Source organism: Cyrtonyx montezumae, unplaced genomic scaffold (assembly GCF_038088225.1).
Source record: "Cyrtonyx montezumae isolate F1298 unplaced genomic scaffold, pur_monq_1.0 scaffold_8, whole genome shotgun sequence".
In the NCBI taxonomy this organism is placed as follows: Eukaryota; Metazoa; Chordata; class Aves; order Galliformes; family Odontophoridae; genus Cyrtonyx; species Cyrtonyx montezumae.
This window is the reverse complement of record NW_027072089.1, coordinates 491,265-511,139: the sequence shown is the minus strand read 5'-3', so window position 1 is coordinate 511,139 and position 19,875 is coordinate 491,265. Positions and strand designations below refer to the sequence as shown.

Sequence of the window (19,875 nt, the reverse complement as noted above, 5' to 3'; positions counted from 1 at the left end):
AGTTTCTACATATGTACAAGGGGTGAATAAGTTAAAGAGTGGCTCAGGTTGGGATGCGGGTGGTGGAGGCCAGGCAGGGCACAGCGCTGCCAGACCCCCCCCAGCCCTCCCCCCCCCCTTCAGGAAGATGCACAGGGGCACCCCAAAATTAATTCATAATAATAATTAAGGATAATTAAAGGAGGGGGTTAAACACGCAGGGTGAAGGGGGCTAGTGTTGTGGGGGGGGGAACGCCGTACACGTCCCGCATGCAGGCTGGCTCCAGGTCCGCTGTCCTTCCGCCCTCTCCCAGGACCCCTCTTTGATCCAGTCCGAGTCCTTATGGGGTCGGGATCCCACTTCCCCGTATTTTCGGAAGAAAATAATATTTTATACAAGCGGATTGTTTGCTCTTCCCATACGAGGGGTCTATAGGATGCTCCCCTTCCCAGGACCCCCACTTTTCCAGCTCAAGTCCCTGATGGAGTTGGGGGATGGGGGTCCTATTTCCCCGATTTTTTGGAAGAATTTTTTTTAATGCAAGCAGATTGCATACCCTTCCTGGATAAGGGTGTGCCCCCGTCTCCCCACACAGGGGGTCTATGGGATGTGTCCCCCACACAGGACCCCCTCCCTTTCCAGTCTAAGTCCTGATGGGGTTGGGAAGGGGGTCCCGTTTCCCCATACTTTCGGGGCAACTTTTTAGAAGAAAATAATATATATATATTTTTATACAAGCAGATCATTTGCTCTCCCCACATCCAGGGGGGGGGGGAGCATCGCAATGTCACCCCCCACCTCACCCCACCCCGGGCTCACATGAAGAAGTCAGCAGCAGTAGTTTTTGGGGCTGCGGGAGGGGATGGCTCCCGAGGGAAGCCCCGCGCTGCCAACTTCTCGTACTTCTCTTTGTACAGATCCCGCTCCTTGGCCAAACGGGAAACTTCTTGCTTGAGTTGCTCCACTTGGCTTTGGAGCTGACACTTCTCGTTCTCCAGGATGTGCCTCTGCTGGACCCGCTTGTAGCGACAGGACTGCGCGTAGCCACGGTTCTTCAAGGTCCTCCTCTTCTGCTTGAGGCGGATCACCTCCTCCTTGCTGAATCCCCGCAGCTGCCGGTTGAGCTCCCGCACAGACATACTCACCAACTGGTCGTCGGAAAACCGCTCCTCCAAGCGCAGGTGGTGGTGGTGATGGTGGTGGTGGGCATTGTGGTGGTGGGCGGCCGGGGGCAGCTCCTCGCCCCCAAAGGGCTGAGGCCGGAACGACTCATAGCTCTGATGGTGATGATGGTGGTGGTGCGGAGCGCCGATCAGTGCTTCCACAGCATCCTCCGGGGTCAAGTTGAGAGCTTCGGGGTTGAGGTGATGTTGGTAGCCCGACATCCAATACAGCTCCTCCAGCTGCGGTTTGGAGCCCAGGGGAGCGGCGGTGGGACCAGCACTCGGTTGCCCACCGGGGCTGGGAGCGCAGAAACTGGGCGAGGAAGGCACGGAGGAGCACGGGGTGCTGAGAGGGGTGGAAGAAAGCGAACCAGCAGGCAGGCGGTGGCACAGCCTCTCGGCCTCCGCCGGTTCCTTCTTCACCTCAAACTTCATCAGGTCAAAATCGTTGACGTATTCGATGGCGAGGGGGCTGGTGGGCAGCTCCGCAGTCATGGCCAACTCCGAGGCCATCTCAGTCCATGGAGGGGAAAAGGTCCCCCGCCGCTTGGAGCGGGGTTGGGAGCAGGGAACCTCTGCCGAGGCTCCGCAAACGGGGTGAGGTCGGGCTGTCTGAGGTGGTCTTTTATTTCCCCCCTGACTTTTCGGGCTCCGACGGGGGCTTCACCGCTCTTCTGACAGGACGGTGGCTCAGGGAGACTCGGCTCCGGGATGCAGCCAAAATCCAGAGAGAACGTCCAATGAGGTTTTGCTAACGGCTTCAGCCCCGGATCCCGGGAATTTCCGATGGGGTTTCACTTCAACTTAACTCTGAGCACCTCCAGCGGGTCTCTTGTCACCGACTTCAGCCCAGCTCCAGGGACCCTCTGATGGGAGCTTTGTCGCTGAGTTCAGCTCAACTCTGGGAAGCCTCCAGCGGGGTTTTGCTTCAACCCAGCTCCGGGGAAAACCTCCGACAGAACCGATCCTGGGAACTCCGCTCCAGGATTCAGCCCGGCTCCGGGGAAACTCCGACGGGGTTTTGCTTCAATCCAACTCCGGGCACCTTTGACGGGGCTTTATCGCCGACTTCAGCCAAACTCCAGCCAAACTCCGACGGTGTTTTGCTTCTGCTCAGCTCCAGCAAATCACCCGGTGGGGTTTTGCTGTCGACTTCAGCCCCCAACTCCGACGAACCGGTTCGTGGTGATTCCCCTCCAAGATGCAGCCCAACTCCGGAGAAACCTCCGACGGCGCTTTATCGCGGACTTCAGCTCAACTCCGCTGAACCCCCGGCTGGGGTCCCGCTCCGTGTTGGCCTCCCACACCCCGACAGAGTTTGCCGGCTCTCAAAGCCGCTCACCGGAGCTCAACCTCAGCTTCCACCCCAGCAACGCACCACGGGGCGCTCAGTGCGGGATGCCCGGAGCTCTCTGCGGTTCCTCCGCTGCCTCCCAATGGCGAGCGATGGGGCAGTACGCCCAGCCCGCCCCTTCCTGCCTTCCCCTTGGCACCTGCCCCAGCCCCACCTCCCCGGGGCTGTGAGCCTTCCTCCACCCTCCTCCTCCTCCTCCTCCTCTCTCCACCCCTCCCCCGGAGAATACGGGGGCGGGGGAACCGCACCGCTTCCCCTCTCCCCGCCCGCACCCTCCGCGGCACAGCGCTGAATGGAGCCCTCCGCATTATATATGGAGAGAGCCCCTCTATCCCCGCCCCTCAGGGCGGGTCTTAGAGTCCCTCAGCCAATCAGCGAGGCGAACGCCCGAGGATATTTGCATATTCCCATGGCAACGCCCCCGGGTGGCTGTCAATCAATGAGCGGAGGGAGCGCGGCGCTCCCCGCGGGAGTCCCGCAGGAGGGTGGCATAGAGCTTTCCCCTATGGGTACCCCCTCCCCCATCCCCCATAGGCACCCATTATAGGCACCCCCGTGTCCTCACACCCGCAGCTCTCAGCCACCACCCCGAGCACGTTGCGAGGATCGAAAATGATGGAAGAAAACCTCAATTTCCATCCAAGAGACCCAAAAGAACGGGGAAAAAAATAATCAAGAAAATGGGATTGATTTGCCTTAAATTTCACATGATGTCTCGCCATCCCTTTCATCCCACATGGACAGGGTACCAAATATGGGGTCAGCCCCCTCCCCACTCACTTTTCCCGCTGGGGGTAATGCTCAGCATCCTTCCCATGGCACAGTTACCCCCGCTAAGTGATGGAATTCCTTTTTAGGATTTTCCCACGACCTGTTGGTTTTCAGGGAGAATGCACAACCACCAATCCCTGCATTCAGTGAGGAGGTTTGATGGTTTTGTGCCGCAAGGTGAGAAGTTGGCGCTGTGGATCATCACTGGGTCTTCCAGGTGGGAAAAAAAAAAAGGCAAAATCAGGGTGAAAAGCACCAAAAAGTCACCTGGGCATCTCCGAGCTGTGGCATCACTTTGAGGAATGACCGTAGAGTGAACAAAGGGACTACAGGGGGAACACGGGGATTACAGGGCGAATGCGAGGTTTATAGGGTGAACACAGGGGTTATAGGGTGAAGACACATCTCAGTGCATGGGATCCCATAGTGTTGGGATGCTGCGGGGTGCTGAGCATCCTTTGAGATGTGGTCCAGGTACGGATGGTGCTAACAGCCCTGCCACCTCGTGGCTGGTGGAGCTGCAGCATGGGAGGGGGGAGGGTGTCCGGGGAGCCCCTGAACCTGGAGAGCTTTGGGGTTAATGATAATGGGGTCGGGTGCAGTGTTAGAGGGGTTAGGGCTCGTGTGGGGACGCACGCCAGAGCCAGGGAGAGCACACAGCACAACGTGTCTGAAGGAAACTGAGGCATGAGGATGCCACCATGGCCCAAGTGTGGATCATCTCCATCCTGTGGGGTCCTCTCCATCCACCCCCACGAGGATGCCACCGTGACACCACCACAGCCTGACCTCAAAGGGTGGACCACCTCTATCCATCCCCTCCACCCACACCCACCCACTGGGCTGGCATAATCCCCAGTGTGAGGACTTGGGGGATGGGAGCACAGTTTTTCCCATTTTCCTTCTTAAAGGCAGGGCTGGATTCATGGGATCAAAGCAAAGGAAACCTGCTGCATCCCAAGCAGTTAAAACCAGAAACCATTCATACTTCTGCACGCATTATCAATATCCCCAATATTTATCAATACCCCCCAATATGTACCAGTATATCCAATATCTTTTTAACACTTCCAAAGTCAAATGATGACATTATGGGGTGTGATGCACAGGGACCATGGGATGGAGATGATATAAAGGTGTGGAGGGGCAACGGATGGTCTTGCAATGCAGTGCAATAATAAAAACCCTTCTTGTAGGGTGCTTTAACCATGTTTTCTTGCACTCTTTCAGCTTGGAAACCACCAGGAACAAGGTGGAAAAAGGGAAAAATGCCCTGAAAAATTGAAAACGGAATTTGCAACAACACCACAACCCCCAATGTGGGGGGCTGTCACAAACCAGTGGGTGCCACCTCCTACGAGCATCCTTGGGGTACCCAAATGGAATCACCAGCAGTGGACAGGAGCCACAGAGGGATTAGGATCAGGCCAGGATCCAAGCGGGGCCATCGCTTGGCCCTGGGTATTTTTAGCCCCATCCCTTCTCTCCCCACCACGTCACATTGGTCATCTAAGTTTACTCGCAGGCGGTCGAGTGACATAACCAGGTTGGAGGGTGTGGGATGGAAGCAGGATAGTGTCACCCTTTTGCTTTTAGCTCCTGTGGCCCTTTAACCCCTGGAGTATGGCTGGGCACCAAGATCCCCTATCAGTGCTGCTTCAGTTTCCCCAAATTGCTCTTGGATTTGGCAGGGGTGCAGAAGCAGGGTTACTTTGGGGACACTGAGATGTGCACCCCAAAAAGTGGTGGCATCTCAAATGCGCCATCCCGGTGACCATCCCCTGGCCACCCACCCAAGGGAAGGGTCAGAAATAATCCTTGAAAGGTTAAAACTGTGCAAAGACAGGGCAGGGGGAGGAGGGCTGGGGGCAGCCACCCTGGTGATGGGCAGAAAAGTGAGCTCGAGGGAGATGCTACCCTGGCACCTGCTTCCCCGGCAGGGGACCAAGAGCTGTGCCAGCAGCCCTGGCCCACACCCGAGGGTTTTCCAGGAAATGTTTACAGTGCCCTCCAGAAACACTGCCCCGTATCCCCCCTCCCTCCTCCTTCTGCTGTCCCATAGGGCTGAGCTCACGCAATGCTTTCTTACCTTAAGGCAGCATCCAAGAGGCATGGGTAGAACCCCACTGTGCCCAACACCACTCTGTCAACGCTCGGCCAATGCTCCTGGCCACTGTCACCTTGCAGTGGTCATCCCTGGGGACCGTGCCACTCATCATTATTGGTGAACTGAGGTTTTCGATTAGGAAACCATGTTTCTTGAACACCTCCAGGGATGGTTACTCCACCACCCCAATGGGCAGCCTGTTCCAATACATCACCACTCTTTCTGAGAAGAAATTCCTCAAAATACCTGAATTTTCAGCTTGGGGTGAAGGTACTGCATAAAAACCCCAAAAGTTGGAAGATTTGGGTTTTCGTGTTCAGCTTCCTCAAGGGAACAATGTGGGACATTTGTGCCCATTTTCCATCCACTGCATGACCCTGTTAAGAGTAGCAACGCTGAAAGATGAGCAAAGCTCCAGGCAGAAACTCTTTTATTTAAATACAAAAATGCACAAATTAATAAAGGACATTTAGTAACAACGGGGACAACAACTTTAAAAAACGAAACAAAACAAAACAAAGGAGAAAATCCGTACACGACACTTGGTTGAATTTTCCCATAGAGACGGTCACATGAAACCCCACATCGGTGCAGAAAGCAGAAGAAGGGTGGAGCAATAGGGTCCCTCACTCTTAATTTCTCTGCCCTTCTTCAAGAGGTGACAGGCATCGATGACACAGTGCCTTTGGTGGCCTGCCATGCCCGAGTCACCCAAGCCATGTGTTGGGCATTTGGGGTGAAACATGACCTGGGGCTCTGCCTGCCATAAATCCTCTGACCCCCCCCCCCCCCCATTTTAGGAGCTGGGCAGGAGGGAGTCTTCCAGACTGTGCCCCCTCCCCCCTCCTTTTTCCCCTCCAGCTCTATGGGGTGTACACACCCAGCTCCTCTGGGGGATGTTCTGGGTGTGAAAATGCGGCCATCAGCTTTATTGGAGCTGTTGTACACCTGAGCCCGTGGCAACACGGTGACATTGTCATCCATCCCATGGCCAAGCACACCTGGGTGCCTGCTCCCTGGAGACAACAGAGCTGGCATCCCCCACTGCCTTTGTGTTGGAAATGCCAGAGATGGGGGCTCACGGGTTCATCCAAGCTCCAGTGGGATGAGTGGGGTGATGCCATGAGCATTGGGACCAAGCAAAATGTCTTTGCAGTGCAAAGACTGGCACGTGCACGTAGAGCTGTGGCACTTTCCCTATGGGGCACACAGTCCTAAACTGTGTAATGCTGCTGCCTTTTCCCCTCAGGGCTCTTAAAATGAAGTTTGCCCTAAGGTACTGCCCAACAGATAGGCAAATCTTGCTGTTTAAGGACAACGGATGAGCAAATCTTGCCCCCTGGCATCTCTTGGCAAGGGTTGACCTGTCTTCCGTGTCAGGGAGCAGCATCTGCCACCCCAATACCACTCTGAAAATTGAATCTGTGGATGCAAAAAATCACGTCAGCATTCCAAAAGCTGCAGAGCCTGCAGAAATCTGCTTGGCAGAGGGCTCTTTACACACCCCTAAATCACGGAGATAAAGGCATGGAGCAGGAAAACCAAAATCTGGCCAACAGATCAAGCACTATCAACAACCCTCAGTGCCTCCATCCATCCGCACATGGCAGCAATCAGATCCATGATCCATCTTTTATCAGCCCATTGCACTACAGGAGGAGGTGAAACAAGAGCTGAGATTGGCAGAACTTGTCACACAGATCAGGGCTGGTGCAGGGGACCATCAAGGGTCAGGATGAACAGGCACCCCCCTAGGAGATAGGATGCTGTGAGATATCAGATTAATAACGCATGAGGGGCAGCAGTTGAGGTTGTGCCCATGATACACCAAGCAGTTATACCGCTGCTGTTATTTCCTACCACGCTGGGAGCTGCTTTTGCTCCCATCTGGATTCACAGGGGGCCCAGAGACTCCCAAAAAAGCTAGTTTGGATCTCCAAGAGAGCAAAACCCTGATGGGGACATGTAGCAGTGGTCTGAGCTAAGTGCTGCTCCTAAAAATAAGGGATGGAGCAGGATGCAGGTGGGCTTTTGGCATGGAAATTCCAAACTGTGTGGGGACTTTGTGTCATGCTTACTATGATGACTTGAGACCACCAGGTACCTCATCCCAAATAGAGCAGGGAGTCTGGATGCAGGCATATGGCCAAGAATGACCATAGGGTACTTGTGTCCCACATCCAAGCAGCACCCATGTGCTTGGCTGGTTGAACATCTCCACTCTTTACCCTCCCCAGGAGCCTTAAATAAGCCAACTTAAACCAGAATTTATTCCCAAACTTAAAATACTTCAACAAAACCACCTCCCTGAGGGGCGGGGTTGAGGGAATGCTCCTCCACGCCACTGCCAGACTCTCTGGTGAAACGATATCCCAAATAAAAAAGAAGAAGAGGGTGCCATGTCCTGGCATGGTGTCCTGAGGTAGGTGCCAGGCAATGCCTGGCTCAGTGTTTCCTGAGCTGGTCAGCTGCTGCAGGGACAACGGTCACAGCCTGGGCTTGATTTGCAGCTGTTTGCCTGGAAAGGAGGAAAGACAAAAAGGTGGCAAGCATTCCTCAGTGCCTCTAAGGCTTTGTGTTCCACCTCCAGAAGGTGGCGTGGGGAAAGGTCTCACCTCTACTACTGCCCTCCTCAAGCGTGGTGCTTTCAGAGTCCCGCAAGGTCACCCACATTGAGGTCCTTTTCCATTTGATGCCACCTGGAAGGAGAAAGGAACAAAAAGAGGAGAATGTCATCAAAGTCCCTGTCCTCTCTGTCTAATTGCCCATGGGTTTAAGGTTGGACTTTCCAAACTTAATGACTCTATGATTCCATGACCTCTCTATGGGAGCTGCCTCTCCTTGAAGGAGAGTGTGTCTCGAAATCGAGACCCCATCTGGCTCTGGTATGAGCAGGGGGTTGGATGATGCTTTCTGCAGCTTGGGGTTGGATGATGCTCCACTACTGCCCTTCCAGCTGCTATCGAGGACACACATCCACATGGTGTGGACTGGTGTCTCTGTCTCTTGGGATGTGTATCCCTCCTAACACAGATGTCATCCTTTGGGGTGGCCAGGATGGAGCTCACTGGTTCCCCAGATCCCCGCTGAGCATCTTCAGCCCCCAGTAAGCAGCGTGGAAGGAAGGCACCCATGGCTCTCACCACAACACAGTGTGCTGAGTTTCTTATAAGCTCCCAAAACTATGGTCAAAACATAAAGTAGTTGAATCTTTAAGATGTAGCACAAGGCTTGCTCATGGGCAAAGAGCAGAGCACCAGCAAGCAAGAGGTTAACTCACTCTTGGTAGTTCAGTGAAAAGGTCTGGGGACATTCCTGTCACCCTGGAGACAGAGAACCACAGAGTGGGTTCGACAGCACGGGACCTTCAAGATCTTCCAGTTCCAACCTCCTGAAATGGGACATTGCAGGGGGACAGGGACCCATGACTCAAATGTGCTCAGAGGCACCCACAGCCATCTGAGCTGCTAATCGGCGATGATGAGATAGCAAGAGGGAAAAATGATAACCAAAAAACCCGCCTGGGGATTTGGGGCCGCATAGCTGATGGGTTTCACGACCCCGCGATGACAAGCCCGGTGATAAATGGCTGCTGCCCGTGAAGTCAGGAGGGGGTTTAGGGATTCAGTCAGTGCAGCAATGAGAACAGCTCCGGAGCTCCGGAGAGTGCTGCTGCCATCTAGCTGGGTCCCAGCACACAGGGCTGGAGGATGCTCTTATGCAGAGATTTGAGGGATAAAAGCTCAGCCAACCCTCGAGTATCCCTGAGTGCTCTGGAGTGTTGTTTTGGAAGGTGAGTGTGGAGATGTGTAGAAAGCAATGCCCCTCTGGGGTGTTTATACCATCAACAAGCTCAGCTTTGGTTTGAGCAGGGACTTTCTGCTCTCAGTTTCCAGCTGCTGCTCTGTTCCCAGAGGGCATCTCTGGGTTTTGGGTCCTCCTAGAACCTCCTCACCACTTCCCATCCAGCACTCCCTTGGAAGAGCAGGTGAACAAACTTCTTGTTAGGTGCTTAACACATGAGAGAGACAGCTGGGAGCAAAGCAGCAACAAGGGACAAGAATGGAGGATAACAAACCATGTCTCAGTATGCCAGAACACCTTAAAGAGTGTCCCAGATACTCCTATAAAGCAGAAATCCATTTTGGAGATAATCCTTGTGTAGGACAACCCCAAGCACACCCCATGGTGGACACCTTTGTCCTCCTTTGTTTTGATGGTAATATAATGTATCTTTCTGCAGTTTCTCTTATTCTGTTTTCTCTTATATTCTCCCTGGAGAGGTGGCTATGGGGTTCTACCTGCTGGGCAAGAACTTTCCTACAGGGAGGCAGAAGCATGGTGGCCAACCTGAGGGAGGACAAGACACTGAGATGAACATGGAAGGGAGAAGGAGGTTCACCCAGGAAAAGGGATCCACAGGTTGCTGAGCAATGGGACCTACTTGGAGAAATAAATCCCTTCTCATTTGGGACTGTATGAGAAGAACATAATGGAGGAGTCAGAAAGAATTCATTCCAAGCCCTAACCAGATGTTCTGGTTGCAAGTACTACGTGACTGGTTTCTGGTTTGACCCCAGTCCACCTTTTTAGCCATCCAAAGCACCTCCTTTCAGAAGATTTCCACCAAAACTAGCATCCTCAAACCAGATCTGGCTCTGGGAAGCCCACGAACACGTCCTCCAGGAGCCAGAGGAGCATCGGGACATGTCTGTGAGCTGTTCTCCCCTTCTAAACTTGGGTAAACAAACTTGCTCAGAGTCTACAGTGCTGTGGCAGTGATACATAGCTTTGGAGCTAATTTATGTAAAACAAAGAGGGCTCATTTAGCACCTTTCCACCCTTAATATAACACCCATACATCAGAGGGCTGCACGGCAGTCACGACGGCCTCAGCTATTAGTCACCTGTGACGCAGGCTAATATGGCTTTGAGGAATGGTGACACGAGCAGCTCAAACCCGCTGAGCTTCCCAAGACAATCCTAGTTGGAGTTAGAGCTAACGATCCTTATGGTCCCCTTCCCATTTGGGATATTCTGTGATCCAATTTTCCAGCTTCCCAGCAATTTGGGGTGTGCAGCATGGTATTCCCATTGGGTATGGCAGAAGAGGTGCAGTGCTGCTGCCCATCAACACCAAATGGGGGAATCATAGAATCATTTGAGTTGGAAGGGGTCCTCAAAGACCATCTAGTCCTACTCCTCTACAGTGAACAGGAACACATACAGCTAGATCAGATTGCTCAGAGCCTGATGACCCTGAATGCCTGAATGTACAGGGCTTCCACCACCTCACTGGGCAACCTGTTCCAGTGCCTCACCACCCTTACTGGAAAAAAACTTACTCCTTATATCCAATCTAAACCTCCTCTTTTTCAGTTTGAAACCATTTCCTCTTCTCCTATCACAACAGATCCTGCTGAAGAGTCTGTCTTCTCTCTTACAGAAAGAAAATCAGCTTCTCCCTATTGCTGCCCCATGAGGACCACATCCTTGATTTGATGGGAAAGCCAGAAATGGCTCAATTCCCTCAGTGGAGCCCGAAGAAACTTCATTAGCTAACAGTGGCACAGCAGCATGAAAACCACACTTTGCAATTCAAAGCAAATATTGTTACAAAAGGAGAAATACAGATTTATTCTTGGGGAGGAAAAAAAAAACCCCAAACAACACAAAACAGCCAACAAAACAAACAAGAAGCTAATTTTTAAATTGATCACAATTATCTTCCTGACTTCTGCACAGAGCTGGGCTTTGGTTTTAAACATATTCTTCCAAAATGATGATGTCGCATCAAGTGACTTGTTTGGAGGGCATGGTGGGGATGGGTTGGGGTTGGACTTGATGATCTTGACGGTCTAATCCAACCTTAATGATTCTATGATTCTATAAGTGGGCATGGTGGGGATGGGCTGACAACTGGACTTGATGACCTTGGTGGTCTTTTCCAACTTTAATGATTCTATGAAAAACTGCAGGTGTAAAGATGAGCAGTGATGAAATAAAACACATTGTAAACGAGCACTCAAGCGCAGGCAAAGCTCAGTTTCCCACTCTGACTCTGGGATGGAGATGGCCTTACTGCTGCTGCCGGAAAGGATGGGGCAAGGGATGGAGGGACCTCATCAAGAAGTCGGCCCCGCGCTGGCAGACAGAACTACATTTTCTGCTTTTGTGCATGGTAGATTCTGCAAATGGCGTGATCAATCTTGGGTCGCATCTCACGCGCCTTCACTCTCTCCCACCCCCCTTGCATTTCGGGAGCGACGCAATCCATCTTCCAGGAACCAGGTATATAATTTCTAGTTAGCGAAAGCAGGGATAAGAAGCCCCTTTTTCATTACGATGATTGAACTGCTTCCAAAGAGAGGAGCAGGGCTGGATCACGAGCCCTCCGTGCAGAGCTGAGTTGCTTTTGCTGAGCTTGTCAGCCTCGCTGGAGAATTAGGACTTCCAGCGTTCTTCGTTTTGATGAAAATCAACATTTATTTTGCCTAAGCCTAAGAAGGTGTCAAACAGATGGAGAAACTTGCCACTCTTCACTGGGAGAAGGGAGTGAAAGAAGGAAATCTAATAGAAATATATTATCAAGTCCGAGGAGTGGACACGGCAGTAAATCACACTTCAGGTGGCACCATTATATTTTTCAATAAAACCAGGCTTCCCCCAGACATATCCTCACCAAGCAGCTCCAGCTGCACCCAAGTTAAACAAGATTTGCTTCAACCAGATGCTGAGATGAGAAGGGATTTAAAGGGACACTGCCAATGGGGAAGTCCCTTGGATGAAGGAAAAAAGGAGTGAGGTGTCGCTGGTCCCTGTCCCCAAATCCCCTCTTTGGCGATGGCTGAGTGTTGAAAAATGATTTTCTACTGTATTTTTTGAGGTTGGGAGATGGGGCATGGAATCATTCTGGGAAAAGGACAGCAGCCAAAAACATTCTGCATCTGCCAAGGACCATGTGACAGATCTGCTCCACGAGTAGAGGATGTCCAAATTGTGAAGTGATGGGATGTGGGGAAGATGGATAGCACTGAGAAATCTCGCTAGCAGCTTTCCAAATTCCTCCATCAAAGTATAAAAAGCCTTGCCAGAGAGAAAGCTGGTTATTATAAGGATGCATTCCCACTCTCCCAGACAAACCTGAGTACAACGGGACATTTTGTCTCCATCCTTTTCCCAATACGAGGGATTCGCCCTTTGCTGCACCCTGTCAGGCTCTGTATAGGGCCAGAAAATAGCCCCCTAGGAGCTCCTCTTTTGCTAACGAGACAGCTGCAATTAGCAGAAGAGCAGTGCTTTGACAACATCCCAATTATTAACACAATGGGAAGCAAAGGGAATGCTCGGAGCACCAAGATACATCCCAGCACCTTACAGTTGATATACAATCTAGATGGAGAAATTTCTCCTTTTCTCCCCAAATTCCACATGCATTTTTTCACCCAGCCTGGAGAAAACATCCTTTACCTGCTCCCCAGCCACCTCATCTGTCACACTGATGACAAAGAGGTTTGATCTTGGGCAACACCAAGGCTGCTTCCTAGCCTGTGCATGATGTACAGAGCAATTTCCCATGCTGTTGTGTGCAGTGGAAGTGGGCAGGAAGGAATAAATCACTGCACTTGAGATACACACAGATGGAGATAATAAATACGTATGATGTCATAGGTAGGATACTACCCCTACACTTAACACTGCAGCCTGAGACCTGCACTGAATCCAACCAATGAGAAGAACTTAACCAAAAACTCACCCTCATGCTGCTCATCCATCAATCCAATACCAACATATCAGTAAACCATGTCCCTCAGTGCCACATCTACCCTTTATTTGAAAACCTCCAGGGATGGTGATTCTATCTGCCTTGCTGGAGGACTGGAAACATGCAAACAGTTGGGTCCAGGCTGGGAAATCAGAATGAGTATTTTCACATGAGGGATGAGAAAGAGGATTCCAGCTCAGACGGAAAGCCTCATCAGAAGAAGTCACGGCACTGACTGGGTTCACTGGAAGTTTCAATTAAATTAGCCACTGTGCAATAAGAAAATGAAATAACCTTAAGGAGTAACCCTAAGGAACACAGTCCTCAGCCAGATCCACCGATCTGGCTCCACAGTTTGAGCTTCTCATCCCTATATGAGTGCCTAGGAGGCATGAAACAAGCAGGAGTACAGCAAAAAGTCACGAGCTATTGCCACCCTTTGGGTGATGGATAAAACAAGACCTTCAGGAAGGTTCCTCAGAAGTTAGGAGGCCCAGCAAAGAGCTTCAACAGCACCAGCAGTTGAGGAGGACCCCCAGGACCCAGTCCTACTAAGAAATGGGGTTCTGGTAATGTAAGGAGTTTGGAGGAGGGATATACAGAACAGGAGCAGGAATTGGCAAGACTGTGGGACAGTGTACGGTTGGACTTGATGAACTTGGAGTCCGTTTCCAAGCTCAATGATTCTATGAGTGGGCATGGCAGCGAGGGGTTGACAGCTGGATTTGATGACCTTAGAGGTCTTTTCCAGTCTTAATGACTCTACAGAGGAACTTCCATATGGCTGTAGGAAACAGAGAGCTCATTTCAGGAGGTGATCCTAACTAAAGAAGGCACAGAGGTGGATCAGTTACAGGTGCAACCATTGCTTCATGACTTCACCATGGCCAAAATCCTTTCCAAAAAGGGGCAATGATCCCACCAGGAGGACCAAGAACGCTGTATCACCGTACACACCACCAGCCAGGACTCAGATCCGCAGAGAAGTCCAATGCAGCTCAGATACCTCCTGAATGTAACCAGGATGGAAGAGACAGAATTGGGGTTTTCTTGCTGAAGAAGAGGTTAACAAACACTGAAGCAAGACCAGTGGAGGCCACCAAATTGGGTGTGGCTGGAGGTCAAGGAGATGCTTGTGACAACACTAAAAAAGCAGTTCTCTGTATCTTACCCAAAATATTTCCTCCCAGGTCCTAACAAGAGGAGCAAACTGTAGTGCTAGTTCCCATTACCTTTGGATCACCCCTTTCCATCCAACCCTTTCATCACCTACCTCTAGAAAGCAGATGCTTCCTAGAAGGCTTTGAGGCACCTTCTGCCACTCAATCCAAAGGGTTGTTTTGGCATCTGCCTCATCCAGCTGCCAAAATTGTTTTGGAGGAAAGAGCTTGTGGCAGAAGGAATGATGAAAGGGATGCTGCAGGTGGTGGAGAACCACGGGACCTTCCACATGGCATCCCATCAGGATCCTTGATATGAGGGGAACCAATCATGGTCATGTAAAGGGCCGGGAGCAGCAGAAGGGGAGATGTTTGAGTCTAGCACCACGGGGCTGCCACCCCATGCAGCCCTATGGCCACAGCAAAGCAGGAAACACGGCACGGATTTGGGCGGGGAGGGCAGTCCAGTGAGATTTGCGTTTTCAAAGTTATTCCTCCAGAAGTGAAAGCTGTAAACAAAAATAGAAGCGCTGCACCTCGATGAATTCCTCCAAAGCAAAAGTGTTTGAGCGTGCTCAGCGGAGCCGTTAAAAAAGACTGTAGCGAGCATCTTCCATTAACGTTACGACCGTGAAATATGACAATAAAATGATAGCCGTATGGTCGCAAATTTGCAGCCCGCCGAGTTGCTAGGGGTTTATCGTCACTCAAACGTGCAGAGAGCTGTAAAATGTTTACAGAAAGGGTCGTTTGCAGCTATAAAATCCTCTTTTCTCTCCTAAACAAGGCTGAGTGGAGCCATTTACAAACCCCTGAATGTTCATCGGGGGAGAGGGGAACATCTGTTCTCTCCAGGAGTTTTCAGTGATCTTCTCGAACAAATTAACTAAAATGGGTGCTTTCTAATTAAATTAGCACTCGATTGGAATGGTTTGCATTGGTGTGCTTGCTTACAATTAGCGTGGGGAGGCCAGTTAGGCTCCAGCATAGGCTATTTTAACTGGAAGGTGAAATATGGAAGCGCCCATTTACCTGCATGCATCTACCAGAGGGGCTGGGATGCTCGTGCACCCTCTGGCTCAGCCCTCTCAAACAGAGAACAAAACATGGCAAAGGATGGGAATGCACCAAGTGCTCATCCCAACCACCAGGGTTTCCATCTGCAAGTTGATTCTCATGTGAGGGCAGCATTCTATGTCCCTCCTTTCCAGTCCAAAGTCTACAGACACACACCAAGACCCCACAAGCTCACACTAAGCCTGTTGCCCAGGCTGGTCTCTAAGTCATCTCCAACCACTCACTCCACCCACTTTCTTTCAACACAGCACTTTTCTCTCTTCCTCCAGAACTTGTCAGTATTGAAAGTGCATTTTCTCAAATTATGACCGTTTAACCAAGCAATTCAGATCACTCCGTAATAATAACCTGTCCTTCTCCTTATTTACCACCCCACCAATTTTTATGTCATCATCAGGGTCTGGAAGCAGAAAGTGAGTATTATCACTGTGCTCCCCAGTACAGGCTTCTCCGGGTAGATGTGGTGGGGAGACCACAGATCCCAAAATGGCATCACAGATAAAAGTACAGATTCACAGAATTGTAGGGATTGGAAGGGACCTCAAGAGAACATCTAGTCCAACACCCCTGCTAAAGCAGGCTCCCTACAGTGTAAACATAGGATCATTAAGGTTGGAAAAGACCTCCAAGTTCCCCAAATCCAACTCCAACACAATACTCACCATGCCCTCAGTGCCACATCTCCATGGTTTTTGAATACCTCCAGGGACAGTGACCCCACCACCTCCCTGGGCAGCCTGTGCCAATAGGTTGCAACTGCTAGATACCAACTACCCAGAGCCTCACAAGGACCCATCCTGACCAATACAAACAGTAACTTAAGATACAGCCCTGGCTTTAGAGGTGATTAGGCATTGTTAATCATTTGTGTCCTTTTGCACCACCAGCACCCTCTTGGGATGATGAGGATGATGGATGGAGCCAGGAGCTGGACTCAATCATTTAGTGGGCACGGTGGGGATGTGCTGATGGTTGAACTTGATGATCTTAGTGGTCTTTTCCAACCATAATGATTCTGTGATTCTATTCTATGATCTTTATGGATCCCTCCAAACTTGGGATATTCTATGGCTATAATTCTATGACCCTCACATGCATCCATGACCAACCATGCACAACAATTCTATCCCTCTGGCAAGGAAACTGCTTTGTCATCAGATTATTTTACAGATATCTACAATTCCTTCCTTGCTTTCCTTTCCCTGTTGAAAGGCCATGAACCCACTCCACTTCAGCACACAGCTGAGCAGCCATCCCTGCTTGCCTGTGACTCCAGGAATATGTTGCTAAGCCTGGGAACTTTCCTCCTGACAGCACTGAGGCATCTCAGACCTCCTTGGCTTGAAGAGGGGTTTGCACTTGGCGGCTCAGCGACTCAGCCTCCACTTACAGAGGAAAGTGCAAATGCTCTGGTGCTGAATTCATCCCTTGTCCCAGTAGGATTCTGCTCCTGGATTGGAGACTGCAGAAGATCAAGGACAGGGAGGGAAGCTCAGATGGTTTTTCCAGCCCTTCCCTTCACAGCAAGCCACACTGTATGAATTTCATCCTACCTCTCCACTGCCAGAGAAGGAGACAGGGCACTCCAACACAACAGACTTTCCCTGTTTCAGAATCGTGGAGTCATTAAGGTTGGAAAAGATCACTAAGATCATCTAGTCCAACCATCAACTCCTTACCTCCATGCCCACATGCTCCACCCTCCAAGCCCTAGCCCACAGCTGGATGAAAAAAAAAATTACAGGTCATCTTTGAAACTGTTCTGTTTTCCTGTCAAATTCTCCTGGATCTCACCTCCAGCTGAAATGACAGCTTGCTGAAATAAAATGTTTTTATTTTTGAGCCCACTCTGCTATCTGAGATGGCCTTCAGTAGATGCAACTGCTGCACATCCCTCTGATGGAGAAGACACAATGCAAAACATAAAGTAACGTTCAGCTGAAACCTGTCCAGATCTGGAAATGACCAAGTATGTTCCCAACAGAGCAGATCCAAAGCACAAAATGAGGATATTAGGTTCTGCTTTGCCCTGCACTGCATCTCCATCACCTATAGACATATCTCCAAAGCACCTCAAAGTCCCCTGCCTTCTGACTGAGCTCCAATAGCAGTTGGAGCCAGCACTTAGAAGACTGGTGACCCATCCCACAAAAAACACATGGATAACAGCAGGAAATGACTCTCCTCTGTGGTGATTTAAGGCAGTCCAGTTCAATTTCTTCTTACCTGGCTCCTCCATTGGTTCATCCTCATCCCTCTCCACTTTGCATTCAATATCACCTGGAGAGGTCGAGGACTGGAGGGAGATGAAGGACGGCAGCTTCTGCAGACAGCTGCTTTGTGGGGTGTCCACATCCTTCCAAAACTTCACATCTTGCTCTGCGCTGGAGGGTCCGGGCACTTCCCCATCATTAGAGAGTTGAGCTGGATCATTCCTAGAGGAGGAACACGCACAAAAAAATATTAATGGAAAATAAAATAATCCCCTCCTGGCAATGTCGAAGTGCATGGAGTGAAGCAGTAGAGTGGCACGTGGAGGCTCTCTGGGCTTCATCCCAGGCTGATCCTTGTCTCTGATTTCTGGCGAGTGTAGATAACATGACAGTTCAGCTTGTTTGATATCTCTGATGACGGTGCTAAGAAAGGAAAACAACCTCCTGAGCAGCTTTGGAGCACTGTGAGCTGCCCACAGGGCACCTAAAAAGAGCAAGGAGCTATTTTGCACCTCATTCACATGGGGGATGTGAGCTCAGTATCATTCCAAGGCTCTTCCGTCACACAGAGAGCCTGCTGAGCGTTTGGCCCCTCTGCTACCATACAAGGGAAGGGCTGGGATGGGGACAATGGCAGAAGGGTGGCAAAGAACCCCAAACTGGTATTCTTCTTCTAACCAGGACATCTAGACAAATCTAGGTGTCTAAAGCCCTATTTCAGTTTGTCTTTAATTCTCATTACGCTTAAAGTGTTTCAATTCAAAGAGTAAAATGTGTGGGGGAGGTTGGAGGAAGTCAACTCAGATTGGATATTAGGAGAAATTTATTCTCAAGAAGAGCAGTAATGCACTGGAACAGGCTGCCCAGGGGGGTGGTGGAGTCACTGTCCCTGCAGATGTTCAAGAAAAGGTAAGTAAAATGCAGTACTGAGGGATATGGTTTAGTGGACATGGTGGGGATGGGTTGGGGTTGGACTTGAGGATCTTAGATCTTTTCCAACCTTAAAGATTCTGTGTTTCTAAGCCTTTCTGCGCAGTCAAGGACCAACATGTCCATCAGTTTGTAGGTTTTGTCTCAGCACCAAAGATGAATTTCATCTTTGTCCAGCGGATACTCCAGCTGAAGAAATCACAGGAAGAACAGAAGATGACACCACTCAGTTAACAGCAGTTAAACTGGGACTAAACTCTGAATCTGGGTGAGTCCAACTCCATTCTCCAGCTGGGAATGACAGGGGATCCTTGGAACAGGATGCCAGGGAAATGGTGGAGTCACTGTCCCTGGAGGTGCCTGATGGCAGAGGAGACAGTGACTTTCAAAAGGCCTGGAGAGATGCTACACACTCATTGCTACTGCCACGATTAACCAAGAATCCTGCCCACCTCTACCAGGCCTCCTCCATCTCCCATGTGGATGTTAAAAGCCCCAGAGATGCTTGAAGGTGCAAAAAACTTGGGCAGCACATTTCTAAGAGCAAGGTTACTCACATTCCAATGGCACGAACAAATAAAAGGGCACTGAGATGCAAGCAATCCCCACGGTCCTCTCCATCAGCTCTGCTTGGAGACTTATTGGATACCTATTGGAGACCTGATCCATTTGCCCATAAGGACTCAATTAAGAAGGCACTGCAGTGACTCCTGTCATTGACATCTTAAAGTAAACCAGCATGAACACAGATACCTGTATCCATAAAGAGCAGCTTGGGAAGACAACAGTTTCAGTGCAGGAAAATCAGTTTCTTCTTCTCTTTCCTACCTGCTTGTCTCCTCCCAGAGCCGTCTCCACTTGGAGGGGGGATCCCCATGGTCCCCATCATCACCAGCATTGTTCTCCAGTAACTGACGTTTCTTTTTCGGGTGCAGCAGCTTGCAGCAGGCGCCCCTGGGGCAGATGCCTTTCTTAGCAAAGTCCGGGCAAACCAGTGTGTGTTTCTTCTTGCACTGGGAGGGAAAAAGAGAGATGCATTGAGTAATGTCCCTATCGAAATCTCTGCAAGGAGTATGAGTTCCCCAAGTCCATCTCCTTCAGGTGGCACCAACCCACTGCTAAAAACAGAGAAGGATATGCTGGTGTTTTCTCCTTCACACCAGAAGAATTATTTCACATCAAAATATTGTGTCAAAATATTAATCTCTGACAGGAGATGCTATGCATTCACACATTGCTTTCTAATCACTTGACTTTACAGACCCAAAATGCCAAAATCTGGACAGCAATCACCCCTGAGGTTGGCACTGACGGTCCAAATAGGTTAACTGAGGTGGACAAGCCAGTTTCAGACA

General features: G+C 50.5%; 2 protein-coding genes across 3 annotated transcripts in view; both read right to left on the bottom strand.

Moving 5' to 3' along the window:
• Window positions 1-19,875, bottom strand: part of ZC3H3 (zinc finger CCCH-type containing 3) — a 187,644-nt gene that overhangs the window by 26,416 nt on the left and 141,353 nt on the right. The window contains exons 10-13 of one of the 2 annotated variants that reach the window (XR_010623162.1): window positions 19,349-19,533; window positions 17,604-17,812; window positions 7,991-8,074; window positions 7,288-7,893 (exon numbers count right to left, since the gene is read on the bottom strand). Coding sequence is in view for 1 of the 2 variants with exons in the window: in XM_065752428.1 (XP_065608500.1) it covers window positions 7,862-7,893; window positions 7,991-8,074; window positions 17,604-17,812; window positions 19,349-19,533 (510 nt within the window). In the remaining variant the exon portion in view is untranslated. Of the gene's footprint in view, window positions 1-6,218; window positions 7,894-7,990; window positions 8,075-17,603; window positions 17,813-19,348; window positions 19,534-19,875 lie in introns of those variants that run through there. The other variant, XM_065752428.1, reaches the window with a different exon arrangement.
• Window positions 789-1,734, bottom strand: MAFA (MAF bZIP transcription factor A). The gene has a single exon (XM_065751972.1). The coding sequence runs from the start codon at window positions 1,654-1,656 to the stop codon at window positions 796-798; it is 861 nt and encodes a 286-aa protein (XP_065608044.1). The 5' UTR covers window positions 1,657-1,734; the 3' UTR covers window positions 789-795.